The sequence below is a fragment of the Pseudophryne corroboree genome, chromosome 7, assembly GCF_028390025.1.
Source record: "Pseudophryne corroboree isolate aPseCor3 chromosome 7, aPseCor3.hap2, whole genome shotgun sequence".
Classification (NCBI taxonomy): Eukaryota; Metazoa; Chordata; class Amphibia; order Anura; family Myobatrachidae; genus Pseudophryne; species Pseudophryne corroboree.
In genome coordinates this window covers 136,242,813-136,270,173 of record NC_086450.1, presented here as the reverse complement: position 1 = coordinate 136,270,173, position 27,361 = coordinate 136,242,813, and the positions used below count along the sequence as shown (strand labels likewise).

General features: G+C 48.1%; 1 protein-coding gene across 1 annotated transcript; it reads left to right on the top strand.

Moving 5' to 3' along the window:
• DAPL1 (death associated protein like 1) lies at positions 1 to 26,085 on the top strand. Its single transcript, XM_063933686.1, has 4 exons — positions 1 to 139; positions 15,021 to 15,117; positions 25,260 to 25,320; positions 25,853 to 26,085. The coding sequence occupies exons 1-4, from the start codon at positions 82 to 84 to the stop codon at positions 25,970 to 25,972; spliced, it is 336 nt and encodes a 111-aa protein (XP_063789756.1). The 5' UTR covers positions 1 to 81; the 3' UTR covers positions 25,973 to 26,085.
• The last annotated feature ends 1,276 nt before the right edge of the window (positions 26,086 to 27,361 follow it).

Sequence of the window (27,361 nt, the reverse complement as noted above, 5' to 3'; positions counted from 1 at the left end):
CCCGGACTCCAGGGCGCAGCGTGAGAAAGACTGAGAGTAGTAAACAGAGAGACACAGGCAAACACACACAGGGGCTACACTATGACCAAAGAGGCGGCCGTGCAAGAACTGCCCCTGAAGGGGGGCCACCTTCCTGCAGGTAGGTAGCTGGGGCTGAAAGGGCCTCACCTGTGCTGCTGTAGTTTCAGTGAGTGCAGGATCTCCTTTGTGTGGCAGTCTGACTTATACATGGTATTGTGATATACTGTGACCAGTCATACATACTGCTGTGCTCTCCTCCTGTAATACCCATAGCCTAGATAACACAGCGTGGTGCAGGAGCTGGCCTGCATATGCACGCAGGGGCTCTCTAACACTGAGTGTTCTCTGCAACATGGCCATCCAGGCTCTGCATGTGTGATCACCATGCATGCATTCACATGGGTGTATGTGATCACTGGCTCAGGGATAAGAGGCTCTGCAGAGATGTAGATCCTGACATAACACTGACATTACTGCTGTACCTGGCTGTCCTTACAGCAAAGTTACTACACTCTCAGGAGAGGAAGGGGAGGGGGGTCTGAGGTCTCACCCCAGCTCTGGTGTAAAAGCTGGGTTGGAAACTCCTCCCTAATTGTTGTGCTCATGAAGGCTGATTAATTGGCTGTCATCATTCTGTCTGATGGGTGAATCCGCTGTCACACCGAGGAGTGATGGGAATCTAGACTGACACACTCTGTGATAACTGGTCTATGGACTGCCCCAGGACAGGAGAAGTAACTGGAATTATAGAAATGAAGCAACGGAGTATCAGGCCTTATTGGTGACACTGGTAACTTCTGCAAGGCTGAGATGTAACAGTAGCTGTGTAACTCTATGTGAATTCCTCAGATATGAGAACATCTCTCAAACAGCTGTACTGAGCTGTTCACATATACAGTATATCTTTATATATTGTGACCTATCTTGTATAGTGCTGTGGTTGATTTCACCTGTGACATGTTTACTGGGGATGCGCCAGCTGTTGGGATGCTGGTGGTCATATGATCCATGCCGGAATCATACCACCATCCACTATACCCCGGGGGTAAGTATTAGGGTGACATTTAAGGCACTATCCTACTAGAGGCGATAAAACATTGGGTAGCAAAAAATGTAAGTTTCTCTGACGTCCTAGTGGATGCTGGGAACTCCGTAAGGACCATGGGGAATAGACGGGCTCCGCAGGAGACTTGGCACTCTAAAAGAAAGATTAGGTACTATCTGGTGTGCACTGGCTCCTCCCTCTATGCCCCTCCTCCAGACCTCAGTTAGAATTCTGTGCCCGGCCGAGCTGGATGCACACTAGGGGCTTTCCTGAGCTCCTAGAAAGTAAGTATATTTTAGTTTTTTTATTTTACAGTGAGACCTGCTGGCAACAGGCTCACTGCATCGAGGGACTAAGGGGAGAAGAAGCGAACCTACCTGCTTGCAGCTAGCTTGGGCTTCTTGGGCTACTGGACACCATTAGCTCCAGAGGGATCGACCGCAGGACCCGTCCTTGGTGTTCGTTCCCGGAGCCGCGCCGCCGTCCCCCTTACAGAGCCAGAAGCAAGAAGATGGTCCGGAAAATCGGCGACAGAAGACTAAAGTCTTCACCAAGGTAGCGCACAGCACTGCAGCTGTGCGCCATTGCTCCTCATGTACACCTCACACTCCGGTCACTGATGGGTGCAGGGCGCTGGGTGGGGGCACCCTGAGGGCAATATAAACACCTTGGCTGGCAAAATAATCACAATATATAGCCCCAGAGGCTATATATGTGATAAATACCCCTGCCAGAATCCATAAAAAAGCGGGAGAAAAGTCCGCAAAAAAGGGGCAGAGCTATCTCCCTCAGCACACTGGCGCCATTTTCTCTTCACAGTGCAGCTGGAAGACAGCTCCCCAGGCTCTCCCCTGTAGTTTTCAGGCTCAAAGGGTTAAAAAGAGAGGGGGGGCACTAAATTTTGGCGCAATATTGTATATACAAGCAGCTATTGGGGAAAATTCACTCAGTTATAGTGTTAAGCCCCACATTATATAGCGCTCTGGTGTGTGCTGGCATACACTCTGTCTCCCCAAAGGGCTTTGTGGGGTCCTGTCCTCAGTCAGAGCATACCCTGTGTGTGTGCGGTGTCGGTACGGCTGTGTCGACATGTTTGATGAGGAGGCTTATGTGGTGACTGAGCAGATGCCGATAAATGTGATGTCGCCCCCTGTGGGGCCGACACCAGAGTGGTTGGATAGGTGGAAGGTATTAACCGACAGTGTCAACTCCTTACATAAAAGGCTGGATGACGTAACAGCTATGGGACAGCCGGCTTTTCAGCCCGCGCCTGCCCAGGCGTCTCAAAGGCCATCAGGGGCTCAAAAACGCCCGCTCCCTCAGATGGCAGAAGATGTCGACGCGGAGTCTGACTCCAGTGTCGACGAGGTTGAGACATATACACAATCCACTAGGAACATCCGTGACTTGATCCCGGCAATAAAAAATGTTACACATTTCTGACATTAACCCAAGTACCACTAAAAAAAAAAAAAGGGTTTTATGTTTGGGGAGAAAAAGCAGGTAGTGTTTTGTTCCTCCATCAGATGAGTGAATGAAGTGTGTGAAAAAGCGTGGGTTCCCCCGATAAGAAACTGGTAATTTCTAAAAAGTTACTGATGGCGTACCCTTTCCCGCCAGAGGATAAGTTACGCTGGGAGATATCCCCTAGGGTGGATAAGGCGCTCACACGTTTGTCAAAAAAAGGTGGCACTGCCGTCTTAGGATACGGCCACTTTGAAGGTACCTGTTGATAAAAAGCAGGAGGCTATCCTGAAGTCTGTATTTACACACTCAGGTACTAGACTGAGACCTGCAGATAGGGCTGCTGCAGCGTGGTCTGTGACCCTGTCAAACAGGGATACTAGTTTGCTAACATAAGAGCATATTAAAGACGTCGTCTTATATATGAGGGATGCACAGAGGGATATTTTGCCGGCTGGCATCCAGAATTAATGTAATGTCCATTCTGTCAGGAGGGTATTAGAGACCCGACACTGGACAGGTGATTCTGATTTTAAAAGGCGCATAGAGATTCTGCCTTATAAGGGTGAGGAAATGTTTGGGGATGGTCTCTGGGACCTCATATCCACAGCAACAGCTGGGAAGAAAAAAATTTACACCAGGTTTCCTCACAGCCTAAGAAAGCACTGTATTATCAGGTACAGTCCTTTCGGCTTCAGAAAAGCAAGCGGGTCAAAGGCGCTTCCTTTCTGCACAGAGACAAGGGAAGAGGGAAAAAGCTGCACCAGTCAGCCAGTTCCCAGAATCAAAATTCTTCCTCTGAGTCCACCGCATGACGCGGGGGCTCCACAGGCGTAGCCAGGAACGGTGGGGGGCCGCCTAAAAAAAAATATTTATTTTTTTCAGTGATCAGTGGGCTCGCTCACAGGTGGATCCCTGGTTCCTTCAAGTAGTATCTCAGGGGTACAAGCTGGAATTCGAGGCGTCTCCCCCCCGCCGTTTCCTCAAATCTGCCTTGCCGACAACTCCCTCGGGCAGGGAGGCTGTGCTAGAGGCAATTCACAAGCTGTATTCCCAGCAGGTGATAGTCAAGGTGCCCCTACTTCAACAAGGAGGGGGTTACTATTCCACACTGTTTGTGGTACCGAAACCGGACGGTTCGGTGAGACCCAGTTTAAATTTGAAATCCTTGAACACATACATAAAAAATTCAAGTTCAAGATGGAATCGCTCAGGGCGGTTATTGCAAGCCTGGACGAGGGGGATTACATGGTATCCCTGGACATCAAGGATGCTTACCTGCATGTCCCCATTTACCATCCTCACCAGGAGTACCTCAGATTTGTGGTACAGGATTGCCATTACCAATTCCAGACACTGCCGTTTGGACTGTCCACGGCACCGAGGGTGTTTACCAAGGTAATGGCAGAAATGATGATACTCCTTCAAAAAAAAGGGAGTTTTAATTATCCCGTACTTGGACGATCTCCTTATAAAGGCGAGGTCCAAGGAGCAGTTGTTGGTCGGACTAGCACTATCTCGGGAAGTGCTACAACAGCACGGATGGATTCTAAACATTCCAAAGTCACAGCTGGTTCCTTCCACACACCTACTGTTCCTGGGGATGGTTCTGGACACAGAACAGAAAAGTGTTTCTCCCGCAGGAGAAAGCCAAGGAGCTGTCATCTCTAGTCAGAGACCTCCTGAAACCAAAACGGGTATCGGTGCATCACTGCACACGAGTCCTGGGAAAAATGGTAGCTTCATACGAAGCAATCCTATTCGGCAGGTTCCATGCAAGAACCTTTCAGTGGGACCTCTTGGACAAGTGGTCGGGATCGCATCTTCAGATGCATCGGCTGATAACCCTGTCTCCAAGGACCAGGGTGTCTCTGCTGTGGTGGCTGCAGAGTGCTCATCTTCTAGAGGGCCGCAGATTCGGCATACAGGACTGGGTCCTGGTGACCACGGATGCCAGCCTTCGAGGCTGGGGGGCAGTCACACAGGGAAGAAATTTCCAAGGACTTTGGTCAAGTCAGAAGTCGTCGTCCCTACACATAAATATTCTGGAACTGAGGGCCATTTACAATGCCCTAAGTCAGGCAAGGCCCCTGCTTCAAAACCAGCCGATACTGATCCAATCAGACAACATCACGGCAGTCGCCCATGTAAACCGACAGGGCGGCACAAGAAGCAGGATGGCGATGGCAGAAGCCACAAGGATTCTCCGATGGGCGGAAAATCACGTCTTAGCACTGTCAGCAGTGTTCATTCCGGGAGTGGACAACTGGGAAGCAGACTTCCTCAGCAGACACGACCTACACCCGGGAGAGTGGGGACTTCATCCAGAAGTCTTCCAACTGTTGGTAAACCGTTGGGAAAGGCCACAGGTGGACATGATGGCGTCCCGCCTCAACAAAAAGCTAAAGTGATATTGCGCCAGGTCAAGGGACCCTCAGGCAATAGCTGTGGACGCTCTAGTGACACCGTGGGTGTACCAGTCGGTTTATGTGTTCCCTCCTCTGCCTCTCATACCAAAGGTACTGAGAATAATAAGAAGGCGAGGAGTAAGAACGATACTCGTGGTTCCGGATTGGCCAAGAAGAGCTTGGTACCCAGAACTTCAAGAAATGATATCAGAGGACCCATGGCCTCTACCGCTCAGACAGGATCTGCTACAGCAGGGGCCCTGTCTGTTCCAAGACTTACCGCGGCTGCGTTTGACGGCATGGCGGTTGAATTCCGGATCCTAAAGGAAAAGGGCATTCCGGAAGAAGTCATTCCTACGCTGATAAAAGCCAGGAAAGATGTAACCGCAAACCATTATCACCGTATTTGGCGAAAACATGTTGCGTGGTGTGAGGCCAGGAAGGCCCCAACAGAGGAATTTCAGCTGGGTCGTTTTCTGCACTTCCTACAGTCGGGAGTGACTATGGGCCTAAAATTGGGTTCCATTAAGGTCCAGATTTCGGCTCTGTCGATTTTCTTCCAGAAAGAACTGGCTTCACTGCCTGAAGTTCAGACATTTGTAAAGGGAGTGCTACATATTCAGCCCCCTTTTGTGCCTCCTGTGGCACCTTGGGATCTCAACGTGGTGTTGAGTTTCCTAAAATCACATTGGTTTGAGCCACTTAAGACTGGATCTGAAATATCTCACGTGGAAAGTGGTCATGTTATTGGCCTTGGCTTCGGCCAGGCGTGTGTCAGAATTGGCGGCTTTGTCATGTAAAAGCCCTTATCTGATTTTCCATATGGATAGGGCAGAATTGAGGACTCGTCCCCAGTTTCTCCCTAAGGTGGTATCGGCTTTTCACTTGAACCAACCTATTGTAGTGCCTGCGGCTACTAGGGACTTGGAGGATTCCAAGTTACTGGACGTAGTCAGGGCCTTGAAAATTCATGTTTCCAGGACGGCTGGAGTCAGGAAAACTGACTCGCTTTTTATCCTGTATGCACCCATCAAAATAGGTGCTCCTGCTTCTAAGCAGACTATTGCTCGCTGGATTTGTAGCACAATTCAGCTGGCGCATTCTGCGGCTGGATTGCCGCATCCTAAATCAGTGAAAGCCCATTTCACGAGGAAGGTGGGCTCATCTTGGGCTCCTGCCCGAGGGGTCTCGGCTTTACAACTTTGCCGAGCTGCAACTTGGTCAGGGGCAAACACGTTTGCTAAATTCTACAAATTTGATACGCTGGCTGAGGAGGACCTTGAGTTCTCTCATTCGGTGCTGCAGAGTCATCCGCACTCTCCCGCCCGTTTGGGAGCTTTGGTATAATCCCCATGGTCCTTACGGAGTTCCCAGCATCCACTAGGACGTCAGAGAAAATAAGATTTTACTCACCGGTAAATCTATTTCTCGTAGTCCGTAGTGGATGCTGGGCGCCCATCCCAAGTGCGGATTGTCTGCAATACTTGTATATAGTTATTGCCTAACTAAAGGGTTATTGTTGAGCCATCTGTTGAGAGGCTCAGTTATATTCATACTGTTAACTGGGTATAGTATCACGAGTTATACGGTGTGATTGGTGTGGCTGGTATGAGTCTTACCCGGGATTCAAAATCCTTCCTTATTGTGTCAGCTCTTCCGGGCACAGTGTCCTAACTGAGGTCTGGAGGAGGGGCATAGAGGGAGGAGCCAGTGCACACCAGATAGTACCTAATCTTTCTTTTAGAGTGCCCAGTCTCCTGCGGAGCCCGTCTATTCCCCATGGTCCTTACGGAGTTCCCAGCATCCACTACGGACTACGAGAAATAGATTTACCGGTGAGTAAAATCTTATTTTCTCGCACTTTTTGTCCAATTTTATGTATGTTTTTTATTTATTTTTCTCTGACGTCCTAGTGGATGCTGGGTACTCCGTAAGGACCATGGGGAATAGACGGGCTCCGCAGGAGACTGGGCACTCTTAAAAGAAAGATTAGTTACTATATCTGGTGTGCACTGGCTCCTCCCTCTATGCCCCTCCTCCAGACCTCAGTTAGAATCTGTGCCCGGCCAGAGCTGGATGCACCTAGTGGGCTCTCCTGAGCTTACTAGAAAAGAAAGTATTTGTTAGGTTTTTTATTTTCAGTGAGATCTGCTGGCAACAGACTCACTGCTACGAGGGACTGAGGGGAGAGAAGCAAACCTACCTGCTTGCAGCTAGCTTGTGCTTCTAAGGCTACTGGACACCATTAGCTCCAGAGGGATCGAACACAGGGCCCGACCTCGATCGTCCGTTCCCGGAGCCGCGCCGCCGTCCCCCTTGCAGAGCCAGAAGACGGAAGAACCAGGAGAAGAACGGCGGCTGAAGACTCCGGTCTTCAATAAGGTAGCGCACAGCACTGCAGCTGTGCGCCATTGCTCCCACAGCACACCACACGCTCCGGTCACTGGTGGGTGCAGGGCGCTGGGGAGGGGCGCCCTGGGCTGCAATAAGTATACCTTTTGGCAAATTTGCACATAATACAGTTAGAAACTGTATATGTGCCTAATCCCCCGCCATTAACATTATTAAAAAAGCGGGAGAAGCCCGCCGCGGAGGGGGCGGGGCTATCTCCCTAAGCAGACCGGCGCCATTTTCTCTTCACAGCTCTGCTGGAAGGACGCTCCCCAGGCTCTCCCCTGCAGTATACACTACAAGAAGGGTAAAAAAGAGAGGGGGGGGCACATAAATTTAGGCGCAAAAGGTGATATAAGCAGCTATTGGGGAAAATTCACTTTGTGTTAGTGTAAATCCCTCTGTTATATAGCGCTCTGGTGTGTGCTGGCATACTCTCTCTCTCTGTCTCCCCAAAGGACTTTGTGGGGTCCTGTCCTCAGTCAGAGCATTCCCTGTGTGTGTGCGGTGTCGGTACGGCTGTGTCGACCTGTTTGATGAGGAGGCTTACGTGGAGGCGGAGCAGGAGCTGATAAGTGTGATGTCTCCCCCTGCGGGGCCGACACCAGAGTGGATGGATATGTGGAAGGTATTAACCGACAGTGTCAACTCCTTGCATAAAAGGTTCGATGATGTAACAGCTTTGGGACAGCCGGCATCTCAGCCCGCGCCTGCCCAGGCGTCTCAGAGGCCATAAGGGGCTCAAAAACGCCCGCTACCTCAGATGGCAGACACAGATGTCGACACGGAGTCCGACTCCAGTGTAGACGAGGATGAGACAAATGTACAGTCCACAAGGGCCATCCGATGCATGATTACGGCAATGAAAAATGTGTTGCACATTTCTGACATTAACCCGGTTACCACAAAAAAGGGTATTATGTTTGGGGAGAAAAAGCAGCCAGTGACTTTTCCCCCATCTGATGAGTTAAATGAATTGTATGAAGAAGCGTGGTGTTCCCCAGATAAGAAATTGGTGATTTCTAAGAGGTTACTGATGGCGTACCCTTTCCCGGCAACGGACAGGTTACGTTGGGAAACATCCCCTAGGGTGGACAAGGCGCTCACACGCATATTAAAAAAAGGTGGCACTGCCGTCTCAGGATATGGCCGCCTTAAAGGAGCCTGCAGATAGAAAGCAGGGGGCTATCCTGAAGTCTGTGTATACACACTCAGGTACTATACTGAGACCTGCAATTGCTTCGGCATGGATGTGTAGTGCTGCAGCAGCTTGGTCTGATACCCTGTCAGCAAAATAGTATCCCTGTCGAGGGAATCAATGTTATCTAACCATAGAGCATATTAAAGACGTCGTCTTATATATGAGGGATGCACAGAGGGACATTTGCCGTCTGGCATCTAGAATTAATGCAATGTCCATTTCTGCCAGGAGAGTATTATGGACTCGGCAGTGGACAGGTGATGCTGGTTCTAAAAGGCACATGGAGGTTTTGCCTTATAAGGGTGAGGAATTGTTTGGGGACGGTCTCTCGGACCTCGTATCCATAGCAACAGCTGGGAAGTCGACTTTTTTACCTCAGGTTCCCTCACAGCCTAAGAAAGCACCGTATTATCAAGTACAGTCCTTTCGGCCTCAGAAAGGCAAGCTGGTCAGAGGCGCGTCCTTTCTGCCCAGAGGCAGGGGTAGAGGAAAGAAGCTGCACCAGACAGCCAGTTCCCAGGAACAAACATCCTCCCCTGCTTCCACGAAGTCCACCGCATGACGCTGGGGCTCCACAGGTGGAGCCAGGTGCGGTGGGGGCGCGTCTCCGGAACTTCAGCGACCAGTGGGTTTGCTCACAGGTGGATCTCTGGGTTCTACAAGTGGTATCTCAGGGATACAAGCTGGAGTTCGAGGCGACTCCCCCTCGCCGTTACCTCAAATCAGCCTTGCCAGCTGCTCCCAGGGAAAGGGAGGTAGTACTGGCGGCAATTCACAAGCTGTACCTTCAGCAGGTGATAATCAAATTTCCCCTCCTTCAACAGGGACGGGGTTACTATTCCACAATGTTTGTGGTACCGAAACCAGACTGTTCGGTGAGACCCATTCTAAATTTGAAATCCTTGAACACTTATATAAGGAAGTTCAAGTTCAAAATGGAATCGCTCAGGGCGGTTATTGCAAGCCTGGAAGAGGGGGATTTTATGGTGTCGCTGGACATCAAGGATGCTTACCTGCATGTCCCCATTTACCCACCTCACCAGGAGTACCTCAGGTTTGTGGTAGAGGACTGTCATTACCAATTCCAGACGTTGCCGTTTGGTCTGTCCACGGCACCGAGGGTATTTACCAAGGTAATGGCCGAAATGATGATACTCCTTCGAAAGAAGGGAGTTATAATTATCCCGTACTTGGACGATCTCCTTATAAAGGCGAGGTCCAAGGAGCAGTTGTTAGTCAGCATAGCACTATCTCGGGAAGTGCTACAACAGCACGGCTGGATTCTGAATATCCCAAAGTCGCAGCTGATTCCTACGACGCGTCTGCTGTTTTTGGGCATGATTCTGGACACAGAACAGAAGAAGGTGTTTCTCCCGGAGGAGAAGGCCCAGGAATTGTCATCTCTGGTCAGGGACCTCCTGAAACCAAAACAGGTGTCGGTGCATCACTGCATGCGAGTCCTTGGAAAGATGGTAGCTTCTTACGAAGCAATTCCCTTCGGCAGGTTCCATGCAATGGAGACTTCCCTACACATATTCTGGAACTAAGGGCCATTTACAATGCCCTGAGTCAAGTAGAACCCCTGCTTCAAAACCAACCGGTGCTGATTCAGTCAGACAACATCACGGCGGTCGCCCATGTAAACCGACAGGGCGGCACAAGAAGCAGGATGGCAATGGCAGAAGCCACAAGGATTCTTCGATGGGCGGAGAATCACGTGCTAGCACTGTCAGCAGTGTTCATTCCGGGAGTGGACAACTGGGAAGCAGACTTCCTCAGCAGGCACGACCTACACCCGGGAGAGTGGGGACTTCATCCAGAAGTCTTCAAGCTGATTGTAAATCGTTGGGAAAGGCCACAGGTGGACATGATGGCGTCCCGCCTCAACAAAAAGCTAAAAAGATATTGCTCCAGGTCAAGGGACCCTCAGGCGATAGCTGTGGACGCTCTAGTGACACCGTGGGTGTACCAGTCGGTTTATGTGTTCCCTCCTCTTCCTTTCATACCCAAGGTACTGAGGATAATAAGAAAGAGAGGAGTAAGAACTATACTCATCGTTCCGGATTGGCCAAGAAGAACTTGGTACCCGGAACTACAAGAAATGATCTCAGAGGACCCTTGGCCTCTGCCGCTCCGACAGGACCTGCTACAGCAGGGGCCCTGTCTGTTCTAAGACTTACCGCGGCTGCGTTTGACGGCATGGCGGTTGAACGCCGAATCCTAATGGAAAAGGGCATTCCAGATGACATCATTCCTACGCTGATAAAAGCTAGGAAGGATGTGACAGCAAAACATTATCACCGCATATGGCGTAAATATGTTGCTTGGTGTGAGGCCAGGAAGGCCCCAACAGAGGAATTTCAGCTGGGTCAATTTTTGCACTTCCTACAGTCAGGAGTGACTATGGGCCTAAAATTAGGATCCATTTAAAGTCCAGATTTCGGCCCTGTCTATTTTCTTTCAAAAAGAACTGGCTTCACTGCCTGAAGTTCAGACGTTTGTTAAGGGAGTGCTGCATATTCAGCCCAGTGGCACCTTGGGATCTCAACGTTGTGTTGGATTTCCTAAAATCACATTGGTTTGAGCCACTTCAGACCGTGGAGTTGAAGTATCTCACGTGGAAGGTATTCATGCTGTTGGCCTTGGCCTCAGCTAGGCGTGTGTCAGAATTGGCGGCTTTGTTCTGTAAAAGCCCATATCGGATTTTCCATATGGACAGGGCAGAATTGAGGACTCGTCCCCAATTTCTCCCAAAGGTGGTATCAGCGTTTCATTTGAACCAACCTATTGTGGTGCCTGCGGCTACTCGGGACTTGGAGGATTCCAAGTTGCTGGACGTAGTCCGGGCCCTAAAAATCTATGTTTCCAGGACGGCTAGAGTCGGAAAAACTGACTCGCTGTTTATCCTGCATGCACCCAACAAGCTGGGTGCTCCTGCTTCAAAGCAGACTATTGCTCGCTGGATCTGTAGCACGATTCAACTTGCACATTCTGCGGCTGGACTGCCGCATCCTAAATCCGTAAAAGCCCATTCCACGAGGAAGGTGGGCTCTTCTTGGGCGGCTGCCCGAGGGGTCTCGGCTTTACAACTTTGCCGAGCTGCTACTTGGTCGGGATCAAACACTTTTGCAAAATTCTACAAGTTTGATACCCTGGCTGAGGAGGACCTTGAGTTTGCTCATTCGGTGCTGCAGTCATCCGCACTCTCCCGCCCGTTTGGGAGCTTTGGTATAATCCCCATGGTCCTTACGGAGTACCCAGCATCCACTAGGACGTCAGAGAAAATAAGAATTTACTCACCGGTAATTATGTTTCTCGTAGTCCGTAGTGGATGCTGGGAGCCCGTCCCAAGTGCGGACTCTCTGCAATACATGTATATAGTTATTGCTTAACTAAAGGGTTATTGTTATGAGCCATCTGTTGAATGAGGCTCAGTTGTTGTTCATACTGTTAACTGGGTATAGTTATCACAAGTTGTACGGTGTGGCTGGTATGAGTCTTACCCTGGATTCCAAATCCTTTCCTAGTAATGTCAGCTCTTCCGGGCACAGTTTCCCTAACTGAGGTCTGGAGGAGGGGCATAGAGGGAGGAGCCAGTGCACACCAGATATAGTACCTAATCTTTTTTTTTTTTTTTTATTTTTTTTATGAGTGCCCAGTCTCCTGCGGAGCCCGTCTATTCCCCATGGTCCTTACGGAGTACCCAGCATCCACTACGGACTACGAGAAATAGAATTATTGGTGAGTAAATTCTTATTATTGCAGGCTATTTAATTAGGATCGCCCATGAAAGAAAATAATTCCTCCTGAAAACACAGGTTCAGTAAAACGGTTTTCATGAGAAATGTCAAAAATGGGGCTATTTCTGGCAATTTGGTTTCGCCTACCACCCTACCCTAATCCCTGATAAGATGCAGCGACTGGTCAGTGTCCCATGCCCGCTGTAGCAGGCTGGACTGCAGTGAGGGCACTTGGGAGATGGCACTCAGCACTGTAACCCCTGGCGGGGAAGCTGGAACGGCACTGTGGTCTGCATTCTTCCCCCTACCCCACATGACTGGGGAGCCGGCGGTGCAGTGCTACCTTAAGCCGCAGCTTGTGCCAGCTTATCGGTGCTACTAGGATGGCTCCGTGCGATAGTATTACCTGCAGTTAGGGTAGAGTGGGGAGGGTTAGGATTAGGCAGTAGAGGTGGGTGTTAGCCCTAGCTGCCCCCTCCAACATCGGGATCTTCAATGTTGAGGTGTCAATGTGACCGCCGACAACCAGAATATCATACTGAATGCATTTATTGAACTCAGACTTTCATTTTGTTGCAAGGTTTTAAATGCACCACTTCAACTACTTGGTGTATATTTACTAAACCTTTTCAAAGTCCTCAACTCTTACAGATTTTGCTTGTCAGATTTAAAAGGACCATTATAATCAATGCAAAACAAGCCTGACTCTTGCTTTTACAATAATTGCCCTTTTAAATATGACAAGCAAAACTTGTAATCGTAATCCACTGCTTGGTAAATATGCCCCTTGTTTATAAAGTTCAAAGGGGACATTCAATTCTTGGGCAACCAACAGGTGACATTCAATTCTGCTGGTGTGTTGCTGGTGCCCATTACTTGTCGAGCCCAAATGCCCTAGGTTTAGAAGTGTAATGCAGCTTAGCCCGTGCAAACTACTGGGCATACTGAGTTTGTGCCCAAGAGCTGGACTCTGAGCAGATTTCTGCACACCGCTTCAGGTGGTACGAGCAGAAATAATGGGCACTGCTGTGCAAAGACAATTTGTCTTCCCAAAACATTACAATAATTGAGATTGTATTAAATGCTTCATTAGAGTAGTAGTGTTCACGCTAGGCTGTTTTAGCAGGGCGCCGCACCCTGCCAGATTTTTAAGGTTACAATGCTCCCTGCCCCTTCAGCAGCATTGGGGGTGGGAGCGGGGGTGGTGCTTGGAGATGAGATCACACTATGGAGGAAGAGACATGAGGATGAACGGGTCCTGGATCACATCGACCCGGGTAACCTGTTCACACCGCACATAGGCACCGCTGTATTAAGCCTGGAGCAGTGATAAGTGGAAGGTGATAACGGACCAGCCAATCATTATGGGTTTGAAAAATGACAGGAGCTCATTGGCTGGTGCGTTATCACCTTGCACTTTTTGCTTTATCACTTCTCCAGGCTTAATATATCTGACCTGGGAATAAGCCTGCTTTATTTCCGGGTTGAAATACCGGGTCAGGTGACCCAGGACTTTCCCCTTTCACACCACACGTCAACCCGACAATATACCGGGTTATTTGTGTGGTGTGAAAGGGGTACAATTAGCCTAGCACTAGTGTCTGGAACAACTAGCGGAAAACTGTCTCCTCCTATAAGTGATGCATTTCCTTTTACTGTGTCAAATTTTGTCTGTCAGAAGTGGTGGGAGGCTGCAAGTATTCTGTAGAACTCTATTATGCAATAAAGTGGCAGGACCTCGAAGCCTAGACCATTCCAGTATTGCATGCCGCAAGATGCAAAGTAGTCTTGTTGAATATAACCACACAAGCTGTGATCTTAGTATGTTGTATCTTAGAACTGCACAATTATTGGTGCTATTCAAGAAGAATTGCAGGAACTGCTGAGCGGTGCTGGCTGGCAGCAGCAAGCCTAGACTTGTTGTATTGCCCCCTGTTGGGTTATCCTTCTCTTTCTCTCTGCAAGAGACACAATTACTTATTTGCATAATAAAGATTCTTTTAACCACATCTTACTACCATCCTGGCATGGAAAGACATTTGGAAGTTGTCATGGCCGCTGTTCTAAAATATGAAGTACATTGCTCATGCTCTGTAGCTGGTAACAAGCCATTACAGGGGCTCTCCTGTGATTATCTCCTACAGGGGTGAGAAGTAGAGAGAAGGGCCTAAATCTGTCAAAAGGGGATGTCTTAAAGGGCTTCAGTGCTGTAATAGACCTCTTAAAAATGAGTGAGCAAATCTGGATGCATGAACGGGACACCAATAGTACTGTATCCAGCCTTCACTGCCATACACCTGTGTTAGTTAATCTAAAGTAAAACTGAAATACCACACAACATACTGAAACACTTCATTAAAGAACCACTTAACTGAGGGTGTAAGGAATACTTGTATGAAGAGTTTACTGCCTGCATTACACTTCTCTCATGCCACAAGCAAGCAGTCATGTAACCATAACACTACAGGTCTCAACACCACTGGTGTAGGCAGAAGTGCAGTACATGGGTCACAAAACAAGTGAGTAGTGGTCACATAGTGATTGTATGGATGTCTTTAATTGCTTTGAATGTTGAGTTTGAGGGAAATGCAGTCCTGTAACATGCATTATAGATATATAGTGCTCATCCACACAAATATTTGCATCACTGAAAGGCAGTATAAAGGCATGAATTCAAAGTATTTCTTATGAATTGGTAAATCCAAGCTATAATCTCTCCAGCTGTTTTTAAGAAGTACTCTTATTTTCAGTAAAAGCTGGAGGAATGAGGGTATCCAAAAAGCAGCTAAATGAAGAAAATAACCCACCAGAGAAGCATGCAAAGAAACCCACGCAAGAAAAACAAAGGTAACGATGTAGCATAAAAAGTGTATGTCCCTCCCCATATATGTAATGCCCACTTCAGAGTGTGACCACGCTCAGCCTGGTGAAAAGAGAGGGTAGAAATCCTCGGGAGGCTGTTAAACAGTGATTGTTGGGCCGGCAGGTGACAGTTGGGGGAAGAAGCACAGTGCTGAGGACAGCGGGAGGTGGTCTATGGTCCCCAGCAGAGTGGGCAGCAAAAGTCATTGGTTTCTGAATTAACTCTCCGGCCTTACTGAAACCAGAGTTCAGAGGAGATCTTGGGTGCTGTGTAGGTTATGTAGTGCAGCTATATTATAAGAAGTCTGCACAGGAGGAACATTAAAATGAGGTATGTGGGGGTGGTAACATGGTGCAGAGGATAGAGCCTGTCTTAGACAGGGTGAAGGTCTCCTTGGGAGCTTGTGTGCCAGAACTTTATTGCATAACTAGTTAAAGAACCTGCCATATGCTGGGGTACCTGTCTACACCTCCGCGTGCCCCTCTACCACCTGCTCTGACTGCTGCTTGAGCAATCACCATCCTATCCTGCCTCCCTGCTGGGTCCCCTTCTACAGTGATCGGTGTGTCCCATCTCCCTAGCAGTGGGACCACTTCTGCTCCTGCTGCACATGTATGTGGGACCTGGGACAGGCCTTTAAACAATTTTAGTCCGCTTGGGACAGCTTGTGTGTCAGCAGCCTACAGACTTTGGAACTACTGCAACCAGAAAGCCAGGTTTGGGTTGTGAATAACCTTAGATTACTACATTTGTTATACTTATATAGAGTTAAAGTATCCTGTTGAGTGCCAGAGTCCCCTGCAAGGGTTAAATGGGTTTGACATCTCTTTATGGAAGCACCTCTATATACTGTGTGGCTGTGTTGTTTATGAACTGAGCAGGTGATTGTGTATATTGCCACCCAATTACTGTGCTGCAGTAGAAGCTGAAGGAATGGAAATGTGCCACGGTTTGTGATGTCTCAGTGGTCTGGACCGCACTTTATTCCTATTTTCACTGGACTACCTTGGTATCGTGTATGAAAGAGGTGGGATTCCTCTGGTCACTCATGCCCATACTCCATACAGCAAATGACAAAGGAGAAGGTGCATCACCAACCCATGCACCCCGAATGCCATTCATGGGGACAAGCAGGTTGTGATCGGACTATGGTTAAAGATGAGTGACCCCTCTAACAGAGCAATGTAGGCCTGCCTGCGTCCCGCTGTTAGGACGATGGGAATGCCGGCTGTCTGTAATGTGACAGACGGGATCCTGGCAGTCAATATACCAACGCTGAGATCCCAAAGTAGGACGCAATGCCGGCGTCTACATACTGAGGCTGCTTGGGGTGCCGGCATTGCGTCCTACTTTGGGATCTCGGCGTTGGTATATTGACCGCCAGGATCCCGTCTGTCGGGAAGCCTACTGCTTCCCCCTTAACGCTGCAATACTTAGCTGTTTAAAACCGAATTAAGTCTAGCTGCTTAACAGATTGTCAGCTGGTAGGCCTATGTATCTGTTTATGATGGCTATACCGAAAGCCTTCCAATAGAGTTAAACAGATACATAGGCCTACCAGCTGACAATCTGTTAAGCAGCTAGACTTAATTTGGTTTTAAACAGCTAAGTATTGCAGCGTTAAGGGGGAAGCAGTTGGCTTCCCGACAGACGGGATCCTGGCGGTCAATATACCAACGCTGAGATCCCAAAGTAGGACGCAATGCCGGCGTCTACATACCGAGGCTGCTTGGGGTGCCGGCATTGCGTCCTACTTTGGGATCTCGGCGTTGGTATATTGACCGCCAGGATCCCGTCTGTCGGGAAGCCAACTGCTTCCCCCTTAACGCTGCAATACTTAGCTGTTTAAAACCAAATTAAGTCTAGCTGCTTAACAGATTGTCAGCTGGTAGGCCTATGTATCTGTTTAACTCTATTGGAAGGCTTTCGGTATAGCCATCATAAATAGCAGATTGTCTCAATCTTTTGCTCTATATGTCTGGGTGCCTCCAACCAGTCCATTTGAAGACCTACAGTTGGTCTTTGAACATGAGTTGTTTGTGGATAAGAAAGCATTATCTGACTGTTCCAATCCCAAAGGGAGTCTAAAAACAGACAATCAAAAAATCATGAAGAATTCAAACTTATTAGGCTCGAGCCCCTGAAGTGACACTTCATTAGTGTTGGTAAGTTTCTTGTAAATCCCATTGCGTAAATGGGAAGGATGCAAATCATGTTGGCAAATAACTTTCTAGCAAGGGGAGTAGTCTTCTGTTTATGACTAGCTTTATGCAATCCTAACATTAAAAGGATGGGGGGAGGTATTTAATAGGTTTGAGGGCATGAAGAAAACAAAGTCTAAAGTACCCAGAAATTCTCTAGTTACAAGTTGGCATATAGATCCTTGACCACACCCATCTGGGCTTCTCCTGACAGTCTCATCTGAAGCAACACTGTCAAAGCCTGTCAGCGGCTGCTGGAAGCTAATCTTCCAACAACTGCCTGGCTAGCAGAGCGTGCTTGCTTTTCTTCCTTCCAGTTTCCATGCTTCCACAGTGATGGGCCGTAGCACAGCTGCGGCTAGACAATCTTCCTGTAGCCAAACTGCTCAAAACGGTTGCTGGGCCAGCCACGCTGATTAGTTTGAGACACCGCTCACAGCTGCACCTCCCTTAAATCTGCAAGTAATTTTATATAGTAAATAAGTTTGTATCAATGTGTGTATAGTAAATGTATAATTTCTATTGTCAAATCTTCAAAATTGTGCTAAATCAGGCTTAATATTTATATTTTATAATAAAACCATTTTGGGGGAAACAGGCTTAACATATGGCCATCCGACTATAATGTGCTGTATTTGAAACTTGGGGGTCCATTCATGTAGCAGTGAAGTGTGGAGAAGTTGCCTATGGCAACCAATCGGCATTGAAGTAACCTTTATAATTTGCATACTATACAATTGTACGGAGCAGCTGATTGGGTGCCATAGGCAACTTCTCCACAGGCTCATTTCTCCACTCTTTTCACTGCTTCAGGAATAGACCCCTTATTCTGGCCTGACATGTGTGGGGTGGTTTTTTTTTTTCTTTTTTTTTCTTACGTCCTAGAGCAGAGTGCATGTTTTGCAGGTCTCCTCACAGAATCGCAAGTGAAATAATTAGCTCCACCTGTGGACCTTTTAAAATGTCAGTGAGTAATTAATACACCTGTGCACCTGCTGGGTTACCTGCAAAACATGCACTGTGTGGGCTCCCGCGGACCGAGTTTGAGAACCTCTGTCCTAGAGGATGCCAGGGACTCCGTAAGGACCATGGGGTATAGATGGGCTCCACAGGAGACATGGGCACTATAAAGAACTTTAGAATGGGTGTGCACTGGCTCCTCCCTCTATGCCCCTCCTCCAGACCTCAGTTGATTTCTGTGCCCAGAGGAGACTGGGTGCACTACAGGGGAGCTCTCCTGAGTTTCTCTGAAAAATAATTTTGTTAGGTTTTTTATTTTCAGGGAGCACTGCTGGCAACAGGCTCCCTGCTTTGTGGGACTGAGGAGAGAGAAGCAGACCTACTTAAGTGATAGGCTCTGCTTCTTAGGCTACTGGACACCATTAGCCCCAGAGGGAGTCGGAACGCAGGTCTCCCCTCGCCGTTCGTCCCAGAGCCGCGCCGCCGTCCTCCTCACAGAGCCTGAAGATAGAAGCCGGGTGAGTATAAGAAGAAAGAAGACTTCAAAGGCGCCAGAAGACTTCAGATCTTCCCTGAGGTAAGCGCGCAGCGGTAACGCTGCGTGCCATTGCTCCCACACACTACACACACGAGCAGGCACTGATGGGTGCAGGGCGCAGGAGGGGGGGGCGCCCTGGGCAGCAATATAAACCTCTAGGACTGGCATATAAGTATATATAGGCTGCGGAGGCAGTAGTTATAAAAATCCCCCGCCAGTTATACAAAATTGAGCGGGACCGAAGCCCGCTGCTGGAGGGGGCGGAGCTTGGTCCCACAACACTAACCAGTGCCATTTTCTCCACAGTGTACTGCAGAGAAGCTTGCTCCCCGGACTCTCTCCTGCTGAACACTGTGACACACGGCTGCAAAGAGGGGGGAGGGGGGGGGGATACTTGTAAAGCGCAGTGAGTGTATTACACAGATAATTATATATAAAAAAAGTGCTATATTATCTGGGAATTTGTTTCCAGTGTCAGTTGGCGCTGGGTGTGTGCTGGCATACTCTCTCTCTCCAAAGGGCTTTATTGGGGAACTGTCTCTCCATATAAATATATCCCTGTGTGTGTGTGGGGGTGTCTAAGAGTGTGTCGATATGTCTGAAGCAGAAGGCTCGTCTAAGGAGGAGGTGGAGCAGATGATTGTGATGTCTCCGTCGGCAACGCCGACACCTGATTGGTTGGACATGTGGAATGTTTTAAATGCAAATGTGACCTTATTACATAAGAGGATGGATAAAGCAGAGTCCAGGGAAAAAGCAGGGAGTCAATCCATGGCTTTGACTGTGTCACAGGGCCCTTCAGGGTCTCAAGAACGTTCTCTATCCCAAATAGCAGACACTGATACCGACACGGATTCTGACTCCAGTGTCAACTACGATGATGCAAGGTTACACCCAAGGGTGGCCAAAAGTATTCATTATATGATCATTGCAATAAAAGATGTTTTGCATATCACAGATGACCCCTCTGTCCCTGACACGAGGGTGCGCATGTATAAGGAAAAGAAACCTGAGGTAACCTTTCCCCCATCATGAGCTGAAATAGTTATTTGAAAAAGCTTGGGAAACTCCAGACAAAAAAACTGCAGATTCCCAAGAGGATTCTTATGGCGTATCCTTTCCCTGCACATGACAGGGTACGGTGGGAATCCTTGCCCAGGGTAGACAAGGCTTTAACGTGCTTGTCCAAGAAGGTGGTGCTACCGTCTCCTGACAAGGCAGCCCTCAAGGATCCTGCTGATCGCAGACCAGAAACTACCTTAAAATCTATTTATGTGCATACGGGTGCTTTACTCAGACCGGCAATAGCATCGGCATGGGAATGTAGCACAGTAGCAGCTTGGACAGATACCTTGTCAGCTGACTTTGATACCCTAGATAGGGATACCATTTTATTGACTTTAGGTCATATTAAAGACGCAGTCTTATATGTGAGACGCTCAGAGACGTTGGGCTGCTAGGTTCGAGAGCCAACGCCATGGCGATTTCTGCTAGGTGTGCCCTGTGGACCTGCCAATGGACGGGTGATGCCGACTCAAAGAAGCATATGGAGGTTTTACCTTACAAGGGTGAAGTTTTATTCGGGGAAGGTCTTGCGGACCAGGTTTGAACGGCTACCGCGGGTAAATCTACCTCTTTGCCTTTTGTTCCCCTGCAGCAAAAGAACTCCGCAATATCAGATGCAGTCCTTTCGGTCGCATAAGTCCAGAAGAGGTCGGGGGTCATCCTTCCTCGCCAGAGGTAAGGGTAGAGGAAAAACGCCTGCTTCAGCTAGTTCCCAGGAACAGAATTCCTCCCCGGCTTCTACTAAATCCACCGCATGACGCTGGGGCTCCACTGAGGGAGTCGGCGTTGGTGGGGGCACGTCTTCGACTCTTCAGCCAGGTCTGGGTTCTGTCAGACGTGAATCCTTGGGCGATGGAAATTGTATCCCAAGGCTACAAACTGTAATTCGAAGAGGTGCCCCCTCGCCGATTTTCAAGTCGGCCTTGTCAGCTTCTCCCCCAGAGAGGGCAGTAGTGTTAACTGCGATTCAAAAGCTGTGTCAACAGCAGGTGATTATCAAGGTTCCCCTAGTCCAACAGGGAAAAGGGTACTATTCGACCCTGTTCGTGGTCCCGAAGCCGGATGGCTCGGTTAGACCCATTTTAAATCTAAAATCTCTAAACCTGTACTTGAAAAAGTTCAAATTCAAGATGGAATTGCTCCGGGCAGTGATCTCCAGTCTGGAAGGGGAGTATTTTATAGTGTCACTAGACATAAAGGATGCATACATTCATGTCCCCATATATCCTCCTCATCAGGAGTACCTGAGATTCGCTGTACTGGACTGTCATTACCAGTTTCAGATGTTGCCGTTTGGGCTTTCCACGGCCCCGAGAATTTTCACAAAGGTGATGGAGGAGATGATGGTGCTCCTGCGCAGGCAGGGAGTCACAATTATCCCGTACTTGGACGATCTCCTGATAAAAGCGAGATCAAGAGAACAATTGCTGAAGAGCGTATCGCTCTCCCTGAGAGTGCTACAACAGCACAGTTGGATTCTAAATCTGCCAAAGTCTCAGTTGATTCCAACGACTCGACTATTATTCCTAGGCATGATTCTGGACACGGAACAGAAGAGGATTTTTCTCCCAATGGAAAAAGCCCAGGCCCTCCAGAACATGGTCAGACCTGCTAAAACCAAAAAGAGTGTCTGTTCATCAATGCACTCGAGTTCTGGGGGAAATGGTGGCAGCCTACGAGGCCATCCCTTTCGGCAGGTTTCATGCGAGGACATTTCAGTGGGACCTTCTGGACAAGTGGTCGGGGTCCCATCTACAAATACATCAGAAGATAAGCCTGTCCCCCAGGGCCAGGGTGTCTCTCCTGTGGTGGCTGCAGAGTGCTCACCTTCTTGAGGGTCGCAGGTTTGGCATTCAAGACTGGGTTCTGATGACCACGGACGCGAGCCTCTGAGGATGGGGAGCAGTCACACAAGGAAGAAATTTTCAGGGACTATGGTCAAGCCAGGAGGCTTGTCTGCACATCAACGTACTGGAATTGAGGGCCATATGCAACTGCCTACAACAAGCGGAGGAACTTCTTCATGACCTACCGGTTCTGGTTCAATCAGACAACGTCACAGCAGTGGCTCATGTAAACCGCCAAGGCGGGACAAGGAGCAGAGTGGTCATGGCGGAAGCCACCATGATTCTTCGCTGGGCGGAAAATCACGTAAGCGCTCTGTCAGCAGTCTTCATTCCAGGAGTGGACAACTGGGAAGCAGACTTCCTCAGCAGGCACGATCTCCATCCAGGAGAGTGGGGACTTCATCAAGAAGTTTTTGCAGAGATAACAAGTCTTTGGGAATCTCCTCAAATAGACATGATGGCGTCACGCCTCAACAAGAAGCTTCGGAGGTATTGTGCCAGGTCAAGGGACCCTCAGGCTGTAGCGGTGGACACCCTGGTGACACCATGGGTGTTTCAGTCGGTCTGTGTTCCCTCTTCCTCTCATCTCAAAAATATTGAGAATCATAAGACGAAAGAGTGCAGACAATACTCATTGTTCCAGATTGGCCTCGAATGGCCTGGTACTCAGATCTTCAGGAAATGCTCACAGAAGATCCGTGGCCTCTTCCTCCCAGGGAGGACCTGTTACAGCAGGGGCCCTGCGTGTTCAAAGACTTACCGCGGTTACGTTTGACGGCATGGTGGTTGAACACTGAATCCTAGCTGGGAAAGGTATTCCGGAAGAAGTCATCCCTACGCTGATAAAGGCTAGGAAGGAGGTGACGGTGAAACATTATCACCGTATCTGGAGGAAATATGTTTCTTGGTGTGAAGCCAAACATGCTCCTACGGAGGATTTCCATCTGGGCCGTTTTCTCCACTTTCTACAGACAGGAGTGGATATGGGCCTGAAGTTAGGCTCCATTAAGGTACAGATTTCGGCCTTATCTATATTCTTTCAGAAGGAATTGGTTTCTCTCCCAGAAGTCCAGACTTTTGTAAAGGGAGTGCTGCACATCTAGCCTCCTTTTGTGGTATTACGGTTCCTAAACTCTCACTGGTTTGAACCGCTTCAGACGGTTGAATTAAAGTTTCTCACTTGGAAGGTGGTCATGTTGTTGGCCTTGGCATCTGCGAGGCGGGTGTCCGAATTGGCGGCCTTGTCTCACAAGAGCCCCTATCTGATTTTCCATGTGGATAGAGCGGAGTTGAGGACTCATCCTCAATTTTTGCCCAAGGTGGCTTTGTTTCATATGAACCAACCTATTGTGGTGCCTGTAGCTACGGGTGACTTGGAGGACTCCAAGTCCCTGGATGTAGTCAGGGCCTTTAAAATCTATGTAGCCAGGATGGCTCGGGTTAGGAAAACTGAAGCACTGTTTGTCCTGTATGCGGCCAACAAAGTTGGCGCTCCTGCTTCGAAGCAGACTATTGCTCGCTGGATCTGTAACACGATTCAGCAGGCTCATTCTACGGCAGGATTGCCGTTAACAAATTCGGTAAAGGCCCATTCCACTAGGAAGGTGGGCTCTTCTTGGGCGGCTGCCCGAGGCGTCTCTGCTTTACAGCTTTGCCGAGCAGCTACCTGGTCGGGTTCAAACACTTTTGCAAAGTTCTATAAGTTTGATACCCTGGCTGATGAGGACCTTGCGTTTGCTCAGTCTGTGCTGCAGAGTCGTCCGCACTCTCCCGCCCAGTCTGGAGCTTTGGTATAAACCCCATGCTCCTTACGGAGTCCCCAGCATCTTCTAGGACGTAAGAAAATAAGATTTTAAACCTACCGGTAAATCTTTTTCTCCTAGTCCGTAGAGTATGCTGGGCGCCTGTCCCAGTGCGGACTTTCTGCAAGGCTTGTATATAGTTATTGCTTACATAAGGGTTATGTTACAGTTGTAATCAGTCTTTGCCTGATACTGTTTTGTTGCATACTGTTAACTGGCTGCGTATATTCCATGTTGAATGGTGTGGGCTGGTATGAATCTTGCCCTTGGATTAACAAAATCCTTTCCTCGTACTGTCTGTCTCCTCTAGGCACAGTTCTCTAACTGAGGTCTGGAGGAGGGGCATAGAGGGAGGAGCCAGTGCACACCCATTCTAAAGTTCTTTATAGTGCCCATGTCTCCTGCGGAGCCAGTCTATACCCCATGGTCCTTAAGGAGTCCCCAGCATCCTCTACGGACTAAGAGAAAGATTTACCAGTAGGTTTAAAATCTTATTTATTTATTGTTTTAATATTTTTTTTTTTTTTTTTTTTTTTTACCTCCAATTAAGTATTGAAAAGCAGACATGGCGGGTTCGCTTGTCCTAGAAAGGGCAATGGCCATAGCAGGGTTCCCAACCTCTGTCCTGAAGGCACACTAACAGTCCATATACATGCTTGAGCACAGATGGATAAAACCAAATAAGTGAATTACTAATTAAGTCTCCTGTGCTCGAGTATAGCTATAGCTAATACCTGGACTGCCAGTGTGCCTTGAGGGCCATGCCTGGGAACCCCTGGGCTATAGAGTATTTGGAAATGCTACTTTTTAAAGACTGGCCCTACCTAAATACTTCCACTGGGAACGTTGCTAGTTATGAAGTTACCAGGAATTACTTTTTAATCAGTCTAAAAAACTGGAGAGTGCGGTATCCTATTTGGTGCAGTGATTTACCGCATGATAACGCTATCTTTAGTGTGCAGTAAATGGACCGATAACACATGGGATCTGTGATAACTTTGTGGACCCATGTGTTACTGTCCAATAACAGGTCTCCTGTTGGTTATCAGGGATTCTGTGTCGCATGCCTGAGGCAACTGAAACATAATCCCTGGTAAGTGCCGGGTTACGGAGCTAATTGGATAGCCTGGGGGAATCCTGTAGCTGCGGTAACTCGCCGCAGCTAATAGGATACCACTCTAAATTCTACTAGATTTTTCACTCCAGTCTAATGTGTGCCACACATCAGTGGTCCAATTTCCCAGATCTGCCATCCCGATCAGGAGATCTGCAAAATACAGCATGTGAAAAAGGGATGTACGGTCACATTACCGACTGCTACATCCTGCCCCCCCTCTAAATCCTGACAGTCTGCATGCCTGCTAGCAGGGACCATTCCCACTCGTGGGTGTCCACGACACTGAGTGGTATAGAATCTGGCGAGCGCAGCGTGCCCGCAATGGGCTTGTTGCTGTCGTTCCCTTCACCCCTCCCAGCGGGATACCGTGGTCTGTATGCTGACCGCCAGGATCCCAAGTGGCGGTAACGCATACCCAACCCGTTAAAAATCCCTGACTCTCCAGTGACATTCTAGGGTTGGAATCGGTGAACTGAGCGTTTGTAGCACGTTGAATTTCTCCAACCCAGGCATTGTGACACTTAACCGTTGGCGGTTCTTGACCTGTATTTACTAAAGATAAGTTGTATTAACTTCTACATTTCTCCCTCCCACAGTTCTGCTGTGAACTTGACAAAGATGCAAGCCATGAATCTCATTGCTGGGGCACTAGAAAAGGTTTGTAATGGATGACCATTTCCTTTCTATGCTTAACTGCGATAAAACACCAGGATTAAGTTTCCCCCAAAAAATAAAAATCTTGCCATTTTTCCCCCTAAAAATGGTATTTATAACTTGCATCAATCAACTGTTTTAATAAGTGATCAACTGCTGTTGTAAACAGGGCTGTTAACAAATCTTGAGGCTTGGGGGGTGTGTGTGTGTGGGGGGGGGCATACCCTCCCCAATAGGTAGATGCACGTATGCAATCAGCAGATGAGCCTCTTCACCATTTAATAAATAGGTCAGTTTTTCATGCTTCTACTGTGGTAACATCACAATCTGCAAAGATTTATTTGTCTCACTATAGTAGGGTCTCTGTTTCTTTGTCTTTTGCTTCCATTATATTTCATAAATACGTGCTTTCTTAGAAACGTCAAGCATCTAGATGCACTGAATTGCAAAATCTGTTCAGTTGCTTGTGGGACACGAGTCCTCATTTCCATGACTATATACAGTAGTTAGCTGTTTTCTTGTATTGTTCCTGCAGCTCAGCCATGACTTCCCTGCAGAAGCTGCACAGCTGGCGCACCAGAAGCCTCGGCCTACGCTGGAAAAGATTGTGGTTCCGAAAAAACTGCACATCATCCAGCAGCCACGCAGATGCTAGATTAGGTGTTATCGCTGTACATGTAATACAGGGGGATTGTCCCAATAAAGGACCAGTTGCTGTATAATAAAATAAAGTTTTTGTACCTGTAAAGATTAAAGCACTTGAAGTTGTATGTGCTCTCCTGTATTATTGGTAACATCAAATTAACTTAATTTGAACAGATGTTTGGGTTTATATGATAACCGTTCACTCACAGCCCATTTAGGGTTTCCTGTGGATGGTGGGACTCTTCCCATGCAGTGTCTGCACTGCTCTGCTGTACATATGAACAATACTGGTCACAAAACCTTGTAACTACACTCAAATTTCTGGCCTTAGGGTGTAACCTGCAGGCTGTCACTAGAATGTAAAATGTCTGGTTCTAGGATCAGTGATCTTGAACAGTATGAACTACATGTCTTAAACCAGGGATGGGGAACCTTCGGTCCTCCAGCTGTTGTTGAACTACACATCCCAGCATGCCCTGCAAAAGTTTTAGCATGGCCAAATAGCAAAACTGTAACAAGGCATGCTGGTATGTGTAGTTCAATGACAGCTGGAGGGCTGAAGGTTCCTCATCCCTGTCTTAAACAGTAGTTGTCACTCAGTGCACAGTGTGTAAAGCCTGGAATGAGGTGCATAATGATGGTCTGTCTATGAATATTGGCATTGTGGAGCGGCTAACAGTCACATACACTATTCCTCACCCCTTGAGTGATCAGTTATGAGTAAGTAGTAATTAACTTTGCTTTAATGGAAATAGAAGCTCTTAAGGTGTGTACACAGTGCAATTTTTCTTACGACTACCTATAGTCCAAATCGTAAGAAAATATAGTGCATATTGCACAGTGTAGTCCTTGCGATGCCGATGTGTGGTCTGTGGAATCTGCATCGCAATGAAACACTGTGCAGACAGCCCAGCATTGACTATATTGGTGGGGCTGCGCTCTGGCCACATCGAATAGTCGATCTCTGGCTGTACAGTGCATCGCACCATGTGTACATGCCATTAAAGCTGGCTACACTTCCATAAGTATGTACATACCCCTCATAATCTGGTTTGGCTACATCCACTACTTGCATGTTTTCTATGCACCTACTATCTTAATAGTCAAAGATTAGTAGTAAAATGGGTCATACTTTAAAAAGATTGCTGTTCAGTGTAGAAATGTCATAGGAGGCCACCTTTCCAACAAGTAAAATCATTAATCTTCTGCACTGCTGTAGTTGCTCCGATCAATTAATTGCTGTTGGTGGGAAGTGGAACACATCTAGGAGTGACAACAGTTCTGCCACACAAGCTTCCAGATCAGGAATGTATTGTGTAGGACTTGTTTGTCACTGGTTAAGAAACTCTCTACCATTCCAAAGTAATTAGTTCTTGCGCTGACCTTGCTTAGCTAACAT